Genomic DNA, 20,000 nt, shown 5'->3' on the forward strand with positions numbered 1-20,000 from the left:
CCCCCACACACACACACATGAATGTGGTTTCAATCACCTCATGAAACGGACTAATTCACGTTGGGACAGAGGGAAGGAAGGGGTCGTCTGTGTGGTGAATTCGTGGTATGATGAATGTGGTTTCAATCACCTCGTGAAACGGTCTAATTCACGTTGGGACAGAGGTAAGGAAGGGGTCGTCTGGTGTGGTGAATGTGTGGGGTGGAAGGGAAGCGTGGCACCTGTGCTTTGTAGCTGTCCACCAGGCTCTCATACTGCTTCACGGAGCTCTTCACCTGCTGCACCTCCGACTGGGACAGAGAGAGCTTCTCCTCCAGTGCATTTAGAGTGGCCTGGAAGAGAGAGAGAGCACATCCACAGACTTAGAGTGGCCTGGAAGAGAGAGAGCACATCCACAGACTTAGAGTGGCCTGGAAGAGAGAGAGAGCACATTCACAGACTTAGAGTGGCCTGGAAGAGAGAGAGAGCACATTCACAGACTTAGAGTGGCCTGGAAGAGAGAGAGCACATCCACAGACGGACTGGGTTTGATGACGGTAACATTTAACAAATGTCAGATGATGTTACAATCTCTCTGCTTATTGTTTGAAATGAACAGATTGAAGTAAAGAAATGGACCAGGACAGTTTCAGCAGATGTATTAAAGTATTCTGTACTGGATTATGTATTAAAACACAGTGATTATAGCAAAGATAGGGGAGATCACAGGGGAACGCTCACCTTCAGGGTCTGGTTCTCCAGCCTGGCAGCGGTGCTCTCTGTCGTGAGCCCATGGAGTCGGTCCAGGAGCCCTTCCCTCTCCGCCCGTGACTTGTCCTCGACACGTTGCAGCTGCTCTGTTAGATCTGTTATTCGGCTATAGGAAAAGTAACGAAGGTCAGTAATGAAGGCCATGTTAAAGGAGCAATCCGAAGTAAGCACCGCAAGCGACATCTACTGATGCCAACATTATGAATTATGAAGAAAAAAAAAACGAAATCAACAGAGATTTAAAGGAGAAAAGAGGTGCACTGTTTGTGAAAAATGATCTGTTTGGGCATGTGATGGTCCTCACCTGTTCAGGACGGAGATCTCCATCTCCATCTGGCTCTTGTCCTTCACCTCCTTGCCGTGGCGGCTGCTCCAGCTCTCGGCGGCAGACACGGCATCGGCCAGCTGAGCCTCCTGAAGGGAGAGCACCATCACACAAGACGACTCTCAATCATGACTTTCAATCATCCAGTCAACAAAGACTGCTCACACAATCTTTTACCAATTAGAAATGCTCTCTTTGTCTTCACAAATGATAATACAAGACGGATTTGGAGTAACAGGGCTCAACTCCATGTACACCATACACATACAGAGCAGGAATATCAGGCTGTTCATTTTGGTCAGTCCAAGATGAGCAAAATTATATTTAAAGGCATTATGTATAAGGACACTATAAGACACTATATTCTGCTACGTTCATCTGTGGGCTAAAATATGTCTATGTCTTATATCTTATATCTACTGAGCATCACATAACACTATGATCCTAATCTATAGGATAGGTCACCTAGGCGGTCCAGTACTGTCACAGAACACTCTGATCGTAAGCTTTAGGATAGGTCACTTATAGGTACAATAATGTCATAAAACACTTTATAAAAATTCCTTAATTATTCCAATCCATTCATAGGCCTGTTTCTCCAACGCCAACAGTCTCATTCTGCCTGAGCTCGACACATTCTTCAGCCTATGCTGCAGCCTGCGGTCAACCCGTCAGCAGAAGCGAGTACTCTCTGGCATCCTCCTCCTCTTCTTCCACCTCCTCCTCCTCCTCCTCCTCCTCCTCTCCTCCCCTGCTCTGCTGACTCACTATCTCCATTAGCTGGGCACTCAGCTGTCCGGCGGCGTCCTCGCTGCGCTCCGCCCGGTGCTTCTGCGCACGTGTGGCCCTCTTCAGGGCCTCCTTTTCGCCGTCGGCCCGCTCCCTCAGCTCCCGCAGCTGCGTCTGGAGGTGGTCCATCTCCCCCCGCTGCTGATTGGCTGCCCGCTCCAGGTTCTGTCCGTCACCAGACATGTTTTACAGAAGACACAGAGAGGTTATTGGCTATTATCTATCCATCCATCCATTAATCCATTAAGGCATCCATCAAGTCTTGTCTCAGAGACCACCATCTCAAGTGAGGCATTGGTCTACCAGCAGAGCAGAGACTCTATACCCTAACCCTGATTTTAAAAAAGTGACCGCACTTCGGCTTTAAGCAATCATACAGTAATGTTTCACTTCAAACATTTTACCCCCTGACTATTAAAACCAGGACAATAGCATATCCACATTGGTTCTGTACCTTGATCTGAACACTGAGCCGGTTGTTGTCAGCCTCCTTACTCCGTAGCTGACCCTGCAGATGCCCCCGCGTAGACTCCAGAACTTTAGACAACTCACTGGTGGTCTTGGAATTCTCCTGTTAAAAACATCAGTGGTTGTGTAAAGGTTCCTATTTACATCCCATCAATCCTGTCAAAGTCTAATCCATCTCCATCAAGTTTCAACCACCATGGTTTACAGTGTGAGCCAGAAGGCTTTTAAGAACACTACAAACTTCGATTGAGTTAAGCGGAGTTATTTACCTTCTCGTTTTCTAGGAGTGATGAGAGTTGGTCAAGTTCTTTCTCTTTGTCCTGAAGTTTTATTCGAAATAGCTAAAGAGTGACAGGAAATATGCATTAAAACAATCTTCTCAGGGAGACCCAATTCTATAAAGGAGCATTTACACATGACAAGACTTACTGAGTTCTCTGCCTCTATGTCTGTTAGCTTCTTCAGTAAAGAATCTTTCTGTTCCAACAGACGTAGGGAGTCCATCTGTTTACATAAAGACATGCACAAATCCATCGCCATTATTACCATGGAGATCCTCAAAATCTGCTATTTAGTATTTGAGATAGCCTGCCCCCTGTTGGTAGAAAGGTTACCTCACGCCCGTGCTGCTCCCTCAGGAGGTGGCGAAGGGTCCGGTTGGTGCCTTCAAACGTCTCCAGCTTCTGAAGGAGCAGCCCCTTCTGCTTACTCAGGATTGAGGAATCAGAGCCGGACAGCCTTTTCTCCTGTAGAGAAACCCAGAAACATTACAATTACTTATATCTACACAATTGACAACCTTAACAGCTTAGATACATTATAGTTGTCTTTTTCAAAGATATCATTGATTTTAGAGATATAAATTCAAGGGAGGAAAGTGACCAGGTTGTCTGTAATTACTTGAGACATCACTGATCATTCCTTAACTCGCCCAGCTCAAATCAGAACATGGAATATGTGACTGCACTCAAATTAATATTGAGTGAAATCATGACAGGACTACTGTTTTGACTGCCGAGGCGTTTAGACCTCTGGTTTGATACGCAAGAGTGAACGTGTGCTACAGACCCCACATGCGCTGGTGCTGTGGGATATGCGGCTGACCGTCTCCCTGAGGGCGGACACCTGCTTGGCGGCCGCTGTGCCGTCCAGCTCGGCCTCTAGCAGCTTGCTGAGGAGCAGGTCTTTCTCCTGCAGGAGGCTCTCCTTCTCCAGCCTGCAAGACTCAACACATCTGCCATTCAGTTCAAGGCCAGTCACTTCACTGGTATTTATGCATTTTCTTTCTTATTATCAGGTAAACGCACCACCACTTTTCCCCCTCTAGACTTGTATTTGCACTTAAATGTATGTGTCTACCCTTATCTGAAATACAGATAGAAAAGTTGAAAAGAATCTAGTGGAAGTTAATAGATTTGAAAGGCAGTGTTACAGTGTTGGGATCTTCAGCTGGCTTCAGTCTATACATGTTCATGTCTGACTAGCAAAACAGAAAACATATCTGTGTGTGTGTTCATGGTCACTGGTTTGCAGAGTGATTAGCTTTTTATTTGCACTTAAATGTATGTATTTACCCTTAGCTGAAATACAGATGGAGTATCAGTATGGAGAATTAGAATTCCAGTATGGAAATAAATCCAAATTTCGTTAATAAAGGCTTTTCTATTTACAGATACAGTGTTCATGATCACTGGTGTGCAGAGTGGTTGGCCTGGCAGCAGTTATTGAATCCCGTTTAGGATATGTTCTGATGCCCACCTGGTGAAGTCTGACTCCTCAAGCATCTTCTCCATGGACTCCCGGAGGCGGGAGTTCTCTCGCTCTGTGACCTCCAGCTCTTTGGAGACCTCGGCCAGTTCCTCTTCCTGTTCAGCGATGACCCGGTGGGAAGCAGTAAGTCTCTCAGACTGACGATCAAAGAGCTGCTCCTTTCTGCGTAACTCAACCTGGGTACACACACACACACACACACACACACACACACACACGTACGCACACACACACATTTCAATCCAATTCACTCATCATTGAAATGTCTACCTCTATTGTATAAATCTATATGTTTAACAGAGCATACACTTCTTTATGCTCTTATGGAGAGGCCAAAGTTCAATCTCCATTGTTGAGGGCCGTGATTATTCTATAGAATTAGAATTAGAATGTATGTGTTCTAGTTTTGTCCATTGCTGATATTCAACACGTCAACTTTGATAAATATCCCCAGTGTGCTGCTTATTCCAGAATGCCGTGGTACATCCAGAAGGGTACCCACCTCACTCTTGAGTGAGCTAACCTCCGTCATCAGGCTGTCAATCTTCTTCTCGTACTGGCTGATACGCCCGTGCACAGCCTCCTCCTCGTCTGTGGACAGGTCCTCCAGACGCAGCCCTGCAGGGGAAGGCTCAGGGTCAGGGAGAGGGGTGATCTCCAGGTGGTGTGTAGGCCCCTGACCAGAAAGAAAAAGCGGAAAAGGTGAAGAAATGAAGGTATAGGAAGGGGAGTTCTTGGTGGTTAAATCAAAGTAACTGTGTTATTCTTGAGACTTTTTCGAGCTGCATTTTCACCAGTATCTTGCTGTTCTCGGATCAGTGGTTAAAAGGGGTAACCATGTACTCATACATGCTAGTCCATTTATACATACATTCCTTATGCATCCTCTCCTCTAACTCTGTTGCTTAACTACCTAAGTCCCTTATTGTTGTAGCAAATCATGTTTGTGAAGAATGAGGGACACATGTGAGGGACACACCACTACTGACCATAACATGTAAGTAACTACATTTCTGGAGGACCTGCTTATGGCTGAGTTACAGCCATTGGAGCTGTGAACACCCACTCAGACAACACGCGATTAAGATCTAGAACATGCTTTGTTGGGCAACCTTCTGTATTTGATCTCACCTCCCACTTGAAGGAAGGTACCCGAGCGGAGGTCTTTCCAGGAGGTATCCATGGCATCCTTGTCTTCACCTTGGCCGTGGGACGCAAACCATCAGAATCCATTGCTTTCTTCTACAGTGCAAACCAAATGCGAACGTATTCATTCAGTCACAAGGATAGTGTCGTCTGCTCAACATGTGAAATAGGATGACTGCAGCATCGTTAAAGATGAGATAGTAATGTACCTGCGTCTTGGGTGAACTGGTCTTCTGGGCCTTCTTCACATGCACGTGCACAGGTGTGCTGTCTGACACATGCACATGCAGCGGAGGCGAAGAGGGATTTGTTCTCATTGCTTTTCTCTGTAAGGACCAAGAGTTGCCTTAAAGCAAGCAGCAAGTAACAATAACGATTCTACTACACGTCAACCTCACTACAGAAAAAAGGTCAACTTATATATGACTTATAGTCATTTTATATATAATAACTTAAATATTGAATTATAAATATAAAATAATTAAATATCAAGTATTGTGTACAGAAAATATGCTCTAACTAGGTCACCACTGTTTTAGCAGTTTGGCTGATTTATCAATATGTAATAAGATATTAGCGACATGTCAATGGATGGACGTATTGAAATGACAGTTCATCTGTACGAAGGCTTGTCTTATGAGAGCTAATGTCAAATTTTGTTTATAGTTGAGAGGACGCATGGCTCGTATATCACGTTACATTTTCCCAGCTGTGAACCTAAGATCTAAGAACTTTGGTAACCTAAGAAGGAAGCGCATTGTCACATATACTGACAATAGCGTTAGTTCCATAGTGCTTTAATGCTATGTATGCTAAATGTACCACACATAATTATAGACGAACTGTATGAATCCTTTCTAAAGCCACAGCATCCCCAGATGATCTCCACAGCTTGGTTGCCAGAAACTATTATTAGCTAACGTTAGCTATGTAACGCGCTAACTCGCAACAAATGCATATGGATACACGCCTCTTTAGAAAAAACAGCGTATATGCTGATATTGTTAGACCAGCTTAACGATCGTAAAGGTTTTGACTGGTGAAACGTTTTATAAAGTAAGACATAATCGGTGTCAGTCATTCTCTTTGTTGGCAAACTTAGTGGCTTAGTTAGCTCACTTATTAGCCATCACCTGCATAGTGCAGACAGACACAAAAACACTAACTTTATATCGTCAGATCAAACATCATACATCGCTTCTCCTTACCATGAGAATAACCAGACATCCAAAACATCGATATAAATAATTGAAGATTTTATCTTTGACATGTCCTCCTGGGTCAGAAAGTCTTGCAAAGCCTCTTTTCCGGCAGGCACAACGCCTGCTGCATGTGATTGGCTGATTCAAAACCTTTAATGACTTCCAGAGCTTGTGATTGGAGGAATTCACTGACCTTGGTTGGCGTTCCATTTTATGTTGTCTGTAGCAACGGGGACCTTGGAAACCACAGACCCTTGTTGCGTATTGGCAAGGATACCAAGTGATACATTCTGTGGTGAGGGACGCCGTTTTGTTTTGGCTACACACTTAACAATAATTTAGTTTGCAGCACATACCTTTACTGATAATGGTAAAGTCCTACGGAACTGCCTACTCAAATAAGCTGCTGCTGTACTGTGCAGTAATTAGCCTCTACTCTTCGTTTGCCAATAACCTTCGCGTGTAACTGGTGTGGATCCTTTCTGACCATCAACCAGTCTCAGCTACTGTTTTAAGCCGAACAGACACTGTACGATTTAGACCTGATTCAGTAGGCAGTAGGTGTGTGAAGTTCCCAGGTTCCCAAACTCCCTGAGTTTTTGCCCATGCAGAAAGTCCAGTTGAATCGTGTATTGTTAAACACTTCATTCGCGATTGAGAAAGGTCGAACAGTGTCTGACTGGCTTTAGGCTAATCGAGCTTGTAATTATATTTACTTAGACGTAATCAAGGATTTGGCATAATAGCAACAATTAATAACTTCATAAATCATTTGTTTCTGGGGGTATCAATCAAAATGAAAAAAAAAATTACTGCTCCACTTGATGCTTGTCCAGATGCATTTGGCCATGAGCTTCTCAGATATCAAAAAATAATTCTCAAAACATGGTTGATAAATAACCAAAATCATTAGTGGGTAAGCAGTAGAATTATTTTTGTTTAACACTTTCCCTTCTACCCATGGTTAAGGACTAAGTGGCGCTTGTATATTGGGATTTTACTTTATTTTTCGATATATATTGTCAATATTTTGATACATATTATGTTTAATATATACGTTAATGCCTTTTTTTAGGTTGTATAGCCTTTTTTCACTCTGGCAGTGGGACTGCCAATGGAAACTAGCCTTTTGGCTATAATTGGGTGCATTTACATTTTAATGTTCATGAATGTACACTGTCCCTCTTGATCAAATAAATAAATTGATTGATTGATGAACATAGGCACCATTAGATCTTTAATGAAGAGAACTCTCTAGCACTATCTTTGATATTAAGTATTGTGAATTGCCATTCATTCTCCATAAGTCACTCATACTACCAACACAGCACACATGCACCAATTAATACACAGCATACCTGTACCAATGCTAGGCATGAACCAGAGTCAGTGATAAAAACATTAATTTGAGGTTTTACTGTCATGTCATATTCCCATCATCATACATATTCGTATACATATCAGTGACAGATCTTCAGTTCAGTTCATAAATAACATCAAGAATGAATCACCTTAATGCTGAAAGCAACATCACTTGCTCTGATATACACACCGATGTATAAAAGATTAAGTTTGCCCATTCACATATAAAACTATGTGTCTGTTGCATGTCATAATTAACAGTTGGTTTTCAAGTACGGTGTGAGACGAGTCGACCCAGACGGAGTCCACAGTGATGGAGGCATCAGTCCTGACCCCCACGCTCCTGAATTACCTTCTCCATGGCCTGATACCATTTCCTCATCCGGGTATGTTTCATGACATCATCAAATGCCTGTTGGCCCTCAACTGTACGCAGGACTCCATACACTGACTTTTGAGAGCAGTGGGGAACAAAGAGAGACCAATGAGAGCGACCCATGATTTTCTCGAATGGAAAGTTGTAAATAAAATCACTGTTCAGGACCATACAGAAGGACATGAGATGTTTACACACAGTACTCAGAGGATGTAGACACAGAATACAGGATAAGCCCAAAGTCAGCTAGCGAAGGAAGACAAAAAAGCCTGTAACTAAATTCTAGTTTCTTCAAGAACAATAGCTTAGTCTCTTACTATATCGGCTAGATTTGGCTTGTCGCCTCCCAAGAACGTTCTCTTCTTGCCAACAGCGGTCATCCATTCGTCAGCGGCCTTATACAGATCTTGCCTCACATCGGTCTCCATTCTGTACCTGTTGAACAAAAAACTCATTTATCAGAGCTTTGACCACTAAAAATGCACTAGTCAGTGATGATTGTTGCTATACTATACTTAACAAACTAGAACTTTATGTATGTCAAAATACAAAAGCTGATAACACATGCAACTAAAAGGCAACTCTAGGTCTCAAGATCATGCCATGGGGTATTTTTCCTCTACAACATAAGTACTGATATGAGGAGCATCTCAGATAAAACCACGGTAAAATGACAGCTGAAGATTCCCGAGGTAATTGTGAAACACAAACCAGATTTGTAGCAGCTTGGACAAGAAGAACATGGTAAATGCGCCCACATATTTGATGACGACGCCTTCCACAAGGCCATAATTGCCTTCAAGCACAATGTGCTCATAGGCCTCCAAGGCCTCCGCAGGACTGCGATACACATTCGGGGCAAGTATGCACAAAAGCCAGTCATCTGCCCAGTGGCGCCATTTCACCTCATCCCTAAAACGCATAAAAACAAGAGGGGGATTTGATTTGAAAATGTAATTACTTCAGTTCAATTCAATACAAATCAATGGTCCTATTCCTAGCACATTGTAAAGGCCATGATGGAAGAGCTAAATGTATTTCCTACCGGTAGGAAGCATAAAGCAGCACTCAACTAGGATTGCTCTGTTATGTTTCAAGTGACCAATAGCAACACATAAATGTGTCAGAGAGATATATCTGCTATACACGGGTGTCTGCACTTACCGTCTTGCGTTTTTGTTTGGGTAGTGAAGCTCAAGGGCTATCTCATTTAGCATAACCCAGTGCCTGTTGGTATATTCTGTGCTTTCGATCCCAAAGATGTTTTTAGATTTCAAGACAGGATAGTAGTTTATGACCTCATGAATGGTTTTACTCCTGCAAAGCCAGAGTAAGAGTGATAAGGATCAGAGTCGAATGGAGCAGAGAAACAACACAGCGGATTTCCCCCTTTTGTTGGTAAAACAATACACCAGAGTTGGATCTGATCACCATACTTGCGTAAAACAATGGTTTAGAAGAATGGCATTCTCTCTCAGGGGTAGGGAAAGGGGGAGACATTGTAGAGGTCCACACAATTGCCTATGACACTGGGCTGGTGGCCATACTTTTTTCATGGCACTGCCAAAACCAGAAACATTCTGGTTGCTAGTAGGGAGTGTATGTAAGTATTAATACATTCTATATTTATGCATTTTACGCAAGCCTCAATAACAGTATTCATTTTTTCAAAACCAAAACATAGAAAATCACCAAATCATAGAAGGTCAGTCACAAATATATCTGACCAACCACTTATGCATGTTATTTCCTTGACTAAAGGAAATATTACTCTGTAACAAAATTCATAAATGTTAGTATGAATTGTGCCATTAGTGACAGCCTGGTCTAATTGCAGAGATCTATTCAACAATGTGTGCAACAACATGTGTTTGGTGGCCCAACAAAACCTTCTATAGAGGACAATAACGTAACCTTTCCTCCTATGTCCAGTTGAGCTTAAGTCAATAGAGAGAGAAGGAGTTTAGGGTGTGAAACTTCAAATGGCTATCATTTATTAAATTGACTTACTTATCAATCATGCATGTCTTCAATGCACTCATGATCACAGAGGCATCATTCAGTTGCTATCAAAAGGAGAGAAGAGTTTTATTAAGTTTTTTTTAAATCAAGTATTCTTATGTGGACTAGAAACTACGCTTTCCATATGTTGATCTCAAGGAAAAATCTCTTACCAAAGCCTCTTCACCCTCGATCACAAGAATGGGGACTTTACTGGAGGCAGCCCACTTTATCTCTGTATGCAGAACTGGGTTGACCTCCACAATGTCATACTCCAGACCATAATAGTCCAGAAATGCCCGGAGCTTGCTGCACTGGGGACACGTCTTGTATTGGTAGAGCGTTACCCTTGGTGTCGTGCCCAGCACCTGAATGGAAATCAGGGTCAAAGGTCAAAGGTGACAAGCTCTCCACTCAGGACTTGGATCAAGCTGCAAACATCTCAGACTTGGAAAAATGAGAGAATGCTCCTGTTCCTACATGTTTGTCATAGCTGTAATATTCATTTCAGAAAATCTGTCCTCTGAACAGTCCTTTAAAAGTACAACCACATACATCTTTAGTAAAACTCACTGTAAAATGTATTTTCCATATTGTGAAAAGATTGTATGTTTTCCTTTATGTTTTTTTTTTAGTTCAATGTAGTATGTGAACATATTTTTCCATTCAAAGTCCATACAGCCCAAAGATGTAAAGGAAGCAGTGAGGCCTTGGAGAACCCTTCTGTGATGGCGGCATGCGAATGACTGGCTACGGCAACCCTGCCCAATTGAATTGTTCATGGTGAGCGAAGACCATTATATATATACACAAATATATATATATATATATATATATATAAACACACACACACACACACACACACACACAGGAGCTAGACCTCCTCGCTTGCAGACATTGCCAGTTTGTCAGGTGCAGACAGTCTTTCTATGGGATCTATGGAAACATGATCAAAGTCTCTATCGCTGGACGGTGACAATAGGTCAGGCTATGAGGGGGGCGTAGCCACCTGCTCCTACTCTTTGATCTAAAGACCACAGCACTATCCTCACCAAAAGCTAATGGCTTTTCTCCCCATTCCCACTTGCTTTTGTCTTCTTCATGGGGTCAGTGAGACCAGAAGCAGGTCCAAGTCTAAGCAGGCTGTCTGCAACACATAACACATCTGTGCTTTAATATTCTGACACACATGGGGCCTCACATGCCTCTACAAACTAATTCATGCCCAGAATTCTTGGACAGCAGTCATGGTCATCATTAACCCTTGGTTTGGCAACAACAAACTGATATACACTGACCCTCTGAGCAACATCTCCGCCTCTGATATAATGGAGGTGGAATCGCCCGATCCGCCATTGCTGTTTCATCAGCACCTGCTATCCAATGAAGGGACAGCCCCATGGTTGACGACGAGGAAGAGGAGGATGAGGATATGATCAACCACCTCGTCTGCAACGAACACGAGAAGGACGATCAGAGCGCCTGTCTCCCTATGGAGATAGCGTCCCGTCCTTCTAGCTGACAGGGCAGTGACCCCTATGGAGATAGCTTCTCGTCCTTCTAGCTGACAGGGCAGTGACCCCTATGGAGATAGCTTCTCGTCCTTCTAGCTGACAGGGCAGTGACCCCTATGGAGATAGCTTCTCGTCCTTCTAGCTGACAGGGCAGTGACCCCTATGGAGATAGCTTCTCGTCCTTCCCGTCCTTCTAGCTGACAGGGCAGTGACCTGAGCCACACACACAATGGCCTTCATCAACGTTTGTAAAATGGCCCAGGGGCTCCAGTGGCCGAAGGAGATTGATATGATGGCAAGAGGCTCCCCCCCATCTGCTACCTACTAAACATCTGCTCCCCAATTGGCCCAAGTGCCTCAAGGGAGTGAGACACTACTGGGGAGATCACCGTCTATGTATCCAGCCTGACAGGGAAAAGATTGCTTATCTTCATGCCCTCCTAGACACCCAAGAGCTCTTTGGCCCGGCTACTGAGAGCATGAGAATGATGTGTAACATTCTGAAAAAAGAAGGGGAAGCTTTCCAGGTGTGCCTGCCAGGCAAGCCTGCGGCGTGGCCAACGTTTGCTACACCTATCTTGAGACCCCTGCCTAAAACACGGGGTTATCAGTCGCATTTTTGGATGTCATAATCATATTGGTCCTAGACATCATTATATCCTAGGCAGAACCATCCTAGTTCTGCTGCCTGACCTTGAGCTATAGCCAACAGAAGATCAAAACCAAGATGAAAACATGTGAGTACCTCTGGAGTTAAGCACACTGATGCTCATCATAAAATCAAAATCTTAGAGTTAAATTCTTTTTTTCTTTTTCTCAGGGTAATGGCCCCCGGACCCTCCAACAAAAATTGGATGCCCCACTTCTCATATTTAAACTAAGACCCATACACACCCTATTCAGGAAAAGGGTTGTTTCCCACCCAAATAGTCCAGATGCCCACCCAAAGATGACATTCTAGAAACACCTCTGTTATCTGTTCGCCGTCAGTGTGTGTGCCAATAGAGCAGTACTCAGATCGAGCAGTGTATGGAGCATAGGAGCTGCCTTTCAACTGAGCTCTCACTCGCTGCGGTGTGTTCTCATTTAGCGCGTCACAGTATAATGTATTTCGTTTCCTTAAAACCACAACACTGCATCTATATTATCATGAGTTGGTACGAGTGCATTATAGTGCGGCCAAAATCCTTAAACGTAAACCCGTATATGGCATTCTCACTCCAGAGATGTTCTCAACAGCACACGAAGGTGACCGCAATTTATTTTATCATTGTCAAAGGCCTGCCATGAAAAGTTTGGTAACCACTGCGTTAAGTAACCGTCTTTTCTCATACTACCTCACTCACCGATTTTCTTCTCCACAGACGAAGAGTGCGGAAAGAGCTTAATATAACATGAATACAGATAACATAACGGTAGTAAAACTACTGCTTACGTGGGATAATTGTTCCTCTGCAAAATGCTGTTGTAGAGATAATTTGAGTGCACTGTACAAGCCGATTCCTCCTCCCAGCAAGAAAGCACATCTTCCATAGAGCCGGGTGTCGAGCCGGGTGTCCTGCCGGGGACAGACTTTCACTCTCTGCAAAGCACCAGTTCCGTAAGCCCTGAAATATCTTCTTAGCGGCGCATTATGCGTCTCAGTGGCAGCCGAGCCAGATTGGCTTCGTAGAGCACGAAAGTATTGTAAAGTGGCTTGGGCTTTACTCGGTATTTTAGCTCGGTAAGCTGCCATTTTTCATTTACATAAACCTCGCTCCCATGATGCCATTGCCGACGATGTCCAGAAGCAAGAGTCGATTGGCTCAGCCAAGTAGCCACGTGTCGTGTCGGGTGGTGTCATAACAGAGAATTTCATAAGCGGCAAGAACCTTCAAAACGGCCTTTTCTAGGGAAAAATCTTCGAAATGTACTGTGGCGGCCACTCGAGGCTAGTTAAACTCACAGAAAGCTAATCCTCTAAGAACAACACAATAATAATAAAAATTATTTCTTAAATGACTTTGGAAAATTTGACACTGCAACAGCTGTGGCTTACCATAAATTGACGACTAGTGAAAACTATAAGGTAGGCTATCCTATGTACAGCCATGACCCAGATTATTTTATGATCAGGTCCAGCAAGAAGGAGAAAGGCCAAGAACAAGAGTAGGGTATATACTTTTCACAAGATTGAAAAAAAAGAAAAATAGGAAATGTATTAGCCCCTTTTTGTGGAAGGGTCCCTCAGCGAAGGATGGCAAGATATTACATTTAAATAGAAGTTAATTCATCTGCAGGTTGATGTTCATTTAAATAGTAGTTCATTCATCTGCAGGTTGATGTTCATTTAAATAGTAGTTCATTCATCTGCAGGTTGATGTTCATTTAAATAGTAGTTAATTCATCTAGGGTTGATGTTCATTTAAATAGTAGTTAATTCATCTGCAGGTTGATGTCCATTTCAAAGTGTCTGAGTGTTAAAGATACAATGTCTACATGAATTGTAGAATTTACAGTAGTGTAATGATGGTGCAATTATGGTGCAGAAATTGTTATTAAATCAAGTGAAAGGCAAAGGCGTCCCAAATTCATTCCAGAACTTTATTTTAACTTTATCCTCCAAGTCCTATATGAGTGAGAAAAAAACTGAAACTGTTAGCCTATGTCATCTTCATGGGTCCCCAAAGAGGGCACCCCGTCGCAGTCAGACAGCTTCTGCTCTGTCTTACACATATCACAAGTTGTCCTGTTAATATACTATATAAACATCTACTTCTCCATACAAAGTCATAAGGTTGGATTGATCAATTACTGGCCAAAAGTTCAGAAGATCTTAATTAAACATAACATACATTGATCTGCCCTTTGGTACAATGTGATCATTTGTCACCCTATATAAAATAAAACAGAGTGAGGTGCAACCAATTACAGTTTGCAATACCCCTACATGAAGGGAAGAAATGGGAGCGATGTTTTGAATGGTGTCTGAAAAAAGATTCCGTCTTGATTTCAACTCCCTAAATCAACAATATGCTTGAGGTGAAAAACAATTCATTTTTGCCACTAGTGACCAATGTGATTTTTGGAAAATGCTTATAAACAAAGATATACATTTGTAAATATGAGGAATATTTCTTTAAACAATTGAGCAAAAGGACACTGTAGGACATCACGAAAGGACTTTGACTGATGTGCATGTTAGCATTCTGTCACACCGAATGTCCACACAGCTGAGGGAAATCAATAAAGCCACACACATATCACACATTCTTTCCTTTCTCTGCAAGTTTTTCTCTCCCTACAGTCCATTGCCTTATGCAAAATTAATATAATAATTAATAAGACTTATGGACATGATCCGAGATGGTAGTAATAAAACCAACAGTCTAACTGGTCCTTGCCGTATGCTCACCTGGTGTGCGATGGCATAATGCTTGGACGGTCAAGTGTCTCACAGGTTTATTGCAAACTTTCAAAGTGAAGAACAATCACAGAGGCCAAATTAGACTAAAATTTTACAGAATAATCATAAGATTCATTGTTTATTATGAAGTAAATATATATATATATATATATATATATTGCAACTTGCCTACACTTATCAAATGAAAACTTTCATACGGTCATTCATGGTAGTTCGACATGAAAAAACAGTCTTGTCAGGTGAGACAGAAGATCTGGAGAAGTCTCCTTGCCAAAGATATATATATATCTATTATATATATATACTTTAAAAACCACAGCAGTGAATGAAAGAAGGACAGGGTATTCATCATATTCAACACATTTTAGGTCATCTATAGTTAATGAAAGTGGATCATTGAGAATGTTAACTAATAATAAAAATGAGATTAGCCCAATACAAACATAATGTCCAATTTCCAAAACAGGCATGTGAATGATTTTTGACATGGATACTGAACACTTAAAATGCTGCGCTTTTTTTAAAGAACAGAAAAACAATAAATAATAATAATAATAAAAAAAAAAAAACAGCTTGGGGTCATTAAACTTGTCTTTGTGCTGTCATAGTAGCAGAATCCCTATTTTGTCTTCTCTGCCCAGTCCTGTACTTGGTGACCAAATGTATTCCTCCAAAGGAAAGATAGACCACATTGGAGGGGGAAAGCATCACATAAATGTTTATAATTATGTCATAAAAACATACATACAAAACAAACAAACAAACAAAAAAACATGAGAAAGCTTTACCTCCAAATATGTACAATGAAATGAGAAATAATGTCATCCTTATTCTGACCATATTCTGACCATGCCTGGGGAGCATCATCAACAGCATTTATGACACAAGTTCCCATCCAGGTCCGACCTCTATGTGTACGTATATAACTAGCATCCCGAGGTCGCCGGTCAGCTACTTCTCATGTCCTGTCTTCCAGGTGGACTGGCGGTAATAGTCGCGCAGGGTTATGCTCAGGTGACGGAGTGCGCTTGTACGATGTGTGCTGTGCACACGTTAAGCTTATATGGTAAGGCCCTCAGTGAGACCAAGACAGCCCCCAAGGCCAACATAGCCTATTCTTTGACAATGCCTTTTCTGTCTTTCTTTCTTTTATAATTTCAGAAAAATGAGAATCACCCAATGTATTGTTCCTAAGAGAGAGTCATACATTGTGGCATTTGCACACATGAGTGTTTGCCTCCACACACACACACACACACACACACACACACACACACACACACACACACACACACACACACACACACACCCCATACATACTTAAACAAAGAAAAGGCAAATCAAACAAATTAACTGAAAACACACGCAGCTAATATGAATGGTAAAAATACTGCTTACCATGTGCAACCACAACAACAACAACAACAACAGAGAGAAAACAAACTCCAAACAAATCAATACACATCTCCGTGTAGTACCAGGTCTTGACTCCCTAGTGTTGATCGACCAGTGTCAGGTCCCAGAAAAAAAATAAAGTTGTTGACCACGAGGCAACATTTTAAGTTTGCTTTGCTCTACAGTGAATCGATGCTCTGGCGCGATAGGAGGTGGACAAGATTCCGTGATGGTGTGTGATCTGTGCTCTCTTCAGCCGCTCGGCCCCGTCCAGCTCAGCTCCAGCGGTTTACTTGCTCGTGTCCATGGGGTCCTCTTTAAAGGTCGCACACTGCTCCATCACTTTCCTAAAGGTTAGACAGAGGAGTTACATCTGTGCACAATCACGTCGCGACTGTGCCACTCTGCACTGAGACTTCAAATGTTGTGGGGATAAGGCATCGAGGAGTCTTCCAGAGGCATGGCGTTAGTCCTCATAATAAGTACGAGGTATCTAAATAGAACATCTAGAGAGAGTATAGAGTATCTATCTATACATAGAGTACCTATCTAGATCTATACATAGAGTATCTAAACACATCCATCAGGCACAGACAGACCTCAGGCATTACAGAACAAAATGCCAATACGTTTCCACTGTACTAAATACATTTCATACTATATGCTCAAGAGGTGTTTTTTTTGGGACAAAGGAAAAGCACCAATCATATGAGCGATGGAAGCCTCTACCTTGCCATGTTCTTCGTGTCCACGTGTGAGCTGTCCATCTCCAGGACCTTCTCCAGGAGGGGAATCCCACCCTCTTTGACCAATAATGGACAGTATTTATTTGCTATTTCATGAGGAGAAAGACAGACATCAGTGTTAAAAAAAGAAACACACAAAATCACAGAATTTCTCATTTAATATGATTGAACAGTGAACATCAATGGCCCAGGTAAGTGAAAGTATAGATCTTTTTTTTAAAATTATTATTATTATTATTTTTTTTTTTCGTGTACTGGTTACACATTATGGTTCTTATAGAGAGAGTACGTGTTTGAAAATAAGATTTGCATTCCCCTCCATCAAATAGACCAATCAGGTGGAGCCACTCACGGTAGACAGACACCAGGTTGAAGAGCGCCCAGGTGGCCCAATGCTGGCTAACAGGACCGATGCTTTGGGGCAGGAGACGCAGGATGGGCTCAAAAGACCTGGAGAAGCACACATGCAACAACGTGCAAGGTCAAAGGTCAACGCAGGTAGGTACGCAGTGCCAACAAGCATTCATACGCCAATATCACTTCATATCGCAAAGTCACTGTGAGGCAAATGGTAATTTGCCCTCGGTAATCTGCCAGGTAGATCTGCAAACCAAAGCGCACTACCTTTGACCTCCGATGAATTAAAACTCTTTCAGAAGGGGGCCCTGATGACCTTTGACCCCTGATGGATTCAAACTCTTTCATGCGTGGCCCTGATGAGGCACCGCTCCTCTCCTCACCTGTAGTTGATGTTGCGCCGCGAGCTGACGTCCCAGCTCTGGATGGCGTCCCACATCTTCTGCATGACCTGGTCTCTCCCGGGCTCCTCCATGGGCCAGGCGTCCGGCCCGTCGAACATGATGTGGGACAGCACCCCGCACGCGTTGTAGGACACCTCGATGCCATCCGCCTTACTGTCCAGAAGCTCACTGAGGAGAAAAAAAAAAAGATTTGTACAAAGTTGAGCTGAAAAGAAAAGAAAAGAAAAGAAAAGAGAAGAGACACACACAAACGTTTCCATTCGGAGAGCATGGGAGGTCCTTACGTGAAGACTTTGACAAACTCTGACGTGAGAAGCTGTGGCCTCAGGGCTCTGACCTCCGCCACGTTCCCCAGAAGCCCCAACATGTTTCTGTGCAGCTCCTGCTTGTCTGGAAACTCCTGCAGGGAGACGAGACAGAAAAAGGATTACATCAGCCCCGGTCCCGTCTTCACAAACTGACAGGGATGGGGAGGTGTTAGGAAGCGCATGCTGAGTAGCCAACACAAAGCCTTATTAAGAGGGATCCTATTATTCCAGATCCTATTAAAAGTCTAATCACATCAGATCATCTGACGGCATGGAGGTGGAGTGGCATAGCCCTGATGAGTAGCCCAGTGAGTGACTCCCAGGCCTTCAGGGTCAAACACAGAGCATGAACCACAAGTGATGATCAAATCTGAACCAGGAGTGAGGCGGCCAGACAGCACAGGGTACAACGCAGACCTACGTAATGCAGCAATGTATTAGGAATTTCCCGGGTCAGATTTCTATGAGATTTGCTTTGCCTCACAGCAGCCCTGTTCTCCACAAGAAACGGAGCAGCAGAGGTGATACAATGAGTAAACGGTGAATCCAACACAGTGTTGAGGTCTGAGATCTCAGGTCTAATATGAGCTAAGTCTTGGCAAGGAGACACATGTGGAGTAGCAGGCCGCAGTGGACCATGGTGTTCTGGACTAGTGCACTCATGTTGTCTTTTTACTGTCTGGTGTTGTCAACACATTTAGCAGACTCATTCACATTCGGTTACAGTTACAGTCTCCTCAGCATATGTGCTTCCAGGGTGTCCAACCCACCCCTGATCTTGGTGTTAAGAGCTTGCTCTACCAGTTTGCTACCAGTGTGCTGTGAGTGTGGCATGGTGTAATGCAGTGTGCTGTGTGTGTGTGGCGTGGCGTGGCGTGGTGTAATGCAGTGTGCTGTGTGTGTGGCGTGGTGTAATGCAGTGTCAGTGTGCTGTGAGTGTGTGGCGTGGTGTAATGCATTTACATTTACATTTTACATTTAGTCATTTAGCAGACGCTTTTGTCCAAAGCGACGTACAAGGGAGAGAACAGTCAAGCTAAGAGCAATAAAAAGGTGGTGTAACAATAAATACTACTTTACATGAGAATTAGAAAACAACGACCTAGAAAAAAGGAAAAAGAAGTGCAGGAATGTAACTGCTGAAGTGCAAGTTAAGCGCTGGTCAGGTGATGCAGTGTGCTGTGAGTGTGGCGTGGTGTAATGCAGTGTGCTGTGTGTGTGTGTGGCGTGGTGTAATGCAGTGTGCTGTGTGTGTGGCGTGGTGTAATGCAGTGTGCTGTGAGTGTGTGGCGTGGTGTAATGCAGTGTGCTGTGTGTGTGTGTGGCGTGGTGTAATGCAGTGTGCTGTGAGCGTGGCGTGGTGTGGTGTAATGCAGTGTGCAGTGTGCTGTGTGTGTGTGGCGTGGTGTAATGCAGTGTGCTGTGTGTGTGGCGTGGTGTAATGCAGTGTCAGTGTGCTGTGTGTGTGTGGCGTGGTGTAATGCAGTGTGCTGTGAGTGTGGCGTGGTGTAATGCAGTGTGAGTGTGCTGTGAGTGTGTGGCGTGGTGTAATGCAGTGTGCTGTGAGTGTGGCGTGGTGTAATGCAGTGTGAGTGTGCTGTGAGTGTGTGGCGTGGTGTAATGCAGTGTGCTGTGAGTGTGTGGCGTGGTGTAATGCAGTGTGCTGTGAGTGTGTGGCGTG

General features: G+C 43.3%; 3 protein-coding genes across 5 annotated transcripts in view; all 3 read right to left on the reverse strand.

Moving 5' to 3' along the window:
- Positions 1-98: 98 nt before the first annotated feature.
- On the reverse strand, positions 99-6,583 carry LOC116222944 (outer dense fiber protein 2-like). The gene is made up of 14 exons (XM_031578268.2): positions 6,457-6,583; positions 5,458-5,574; positions 5,234-5,344; positions 4,605-4,778; positions 4,091-4,278; positions 3,401-3,548; positions 2,947-3,078; positions 2,762-2,836; positions 2,602-2,673; positions 2,319-2,435; positions 1,844-2,029; positions 1,055-1,164; positions 721-856; positions 99-332 (listed from the first exon to the last, which is right to left on the reverse strand). Exons 1-14 carry the CDS (start codon positions 6,457-6,459, stop codon positions 144-146), a joined length of 1,758 nt encoding a protein of 585 aa, XP_031434128.1. The 5' UTR covers positions 6,460-6,583; the 3' UTR covers positions 99-143.
- Positions 6,584-7,843: 1,260 nt separating this feature from the next.
- On the reverse strand, positions 7,844-13,543 carry LOC105909283 (prostaglandin E synthase 2-like). Its single transcript, XM_012837901.3, has 7 exons — positions 13,139-13,543; positions 10,363-10,557; positions 10,199-10,254; positions 9,353-9,505; positions 8,900-9,100; positions 8,506-8,623; positions 7,844-8,263 (listed from the first exon to the last, which is right to left on the reverse strand). The coding sequence occupies exons 1-7, from the start codon at positions 13,436-13,438 to the stop codon at positions 8,135-8,137; spliced, it is 1,152 nt and encodes a 383-aa protein (XP_012693355.2). The 5' UTR covers positions 13,439-13,543; the 3' UTR covers positions 7,844-8,134.
- Positions 13,544-14,272: 729 nt separating this feature from the next.
- LOC116222849 (protein zer-1 homolog) overlaps positions 14,273-20,000 on the reverse strand; it is a 15,452-nt gene continuing 9,724 nt past the window's right edge. For all 3 annotated transcript variants that reach the window (XM_031577837.2, XM_031577838.2, XM_031577836.2), the window contains exons 13-17: positions 18,296-18,411; positions 17,991-18,179; positions 17,603-17,700; positions 17,234-17,336; positions 14,273-16,851 (exon numbers count right to left, since the gene is read on the reverse strand). In XM_031577837.2, coding sequence (XP_031433697.1) covers positions 16,794-16,851; positions 17,234-17,336; positions 17,603-17,700; positions 17,991-18,179; positions 18,296-18,411 — 564 coding nt within the window. In that variant the 3' untranslated portion in view covers positions 14,273-16,793. The remainder of the gene's footprint in view (positions 16,852-17,233; positions 17,337-17,602; positions 17,701-17,990; positions 18,180-18,295; positions 18,412-20,000) is intronic.

This window comes from Clupea harengus, chromosome 12 (genome assembly GCF_900700415.2).
Source record: "Clupea harengus chromosome 12, Ch_v2.0.2, whole genome shotgun sequence".
In the NCBI taxonomy this organism is placed as follows: Eukaryota; Metazoa; Chordata; class Actinopteri; order Clupeiformes; family Clupeidae; genus Clupea; species Clupea harengus.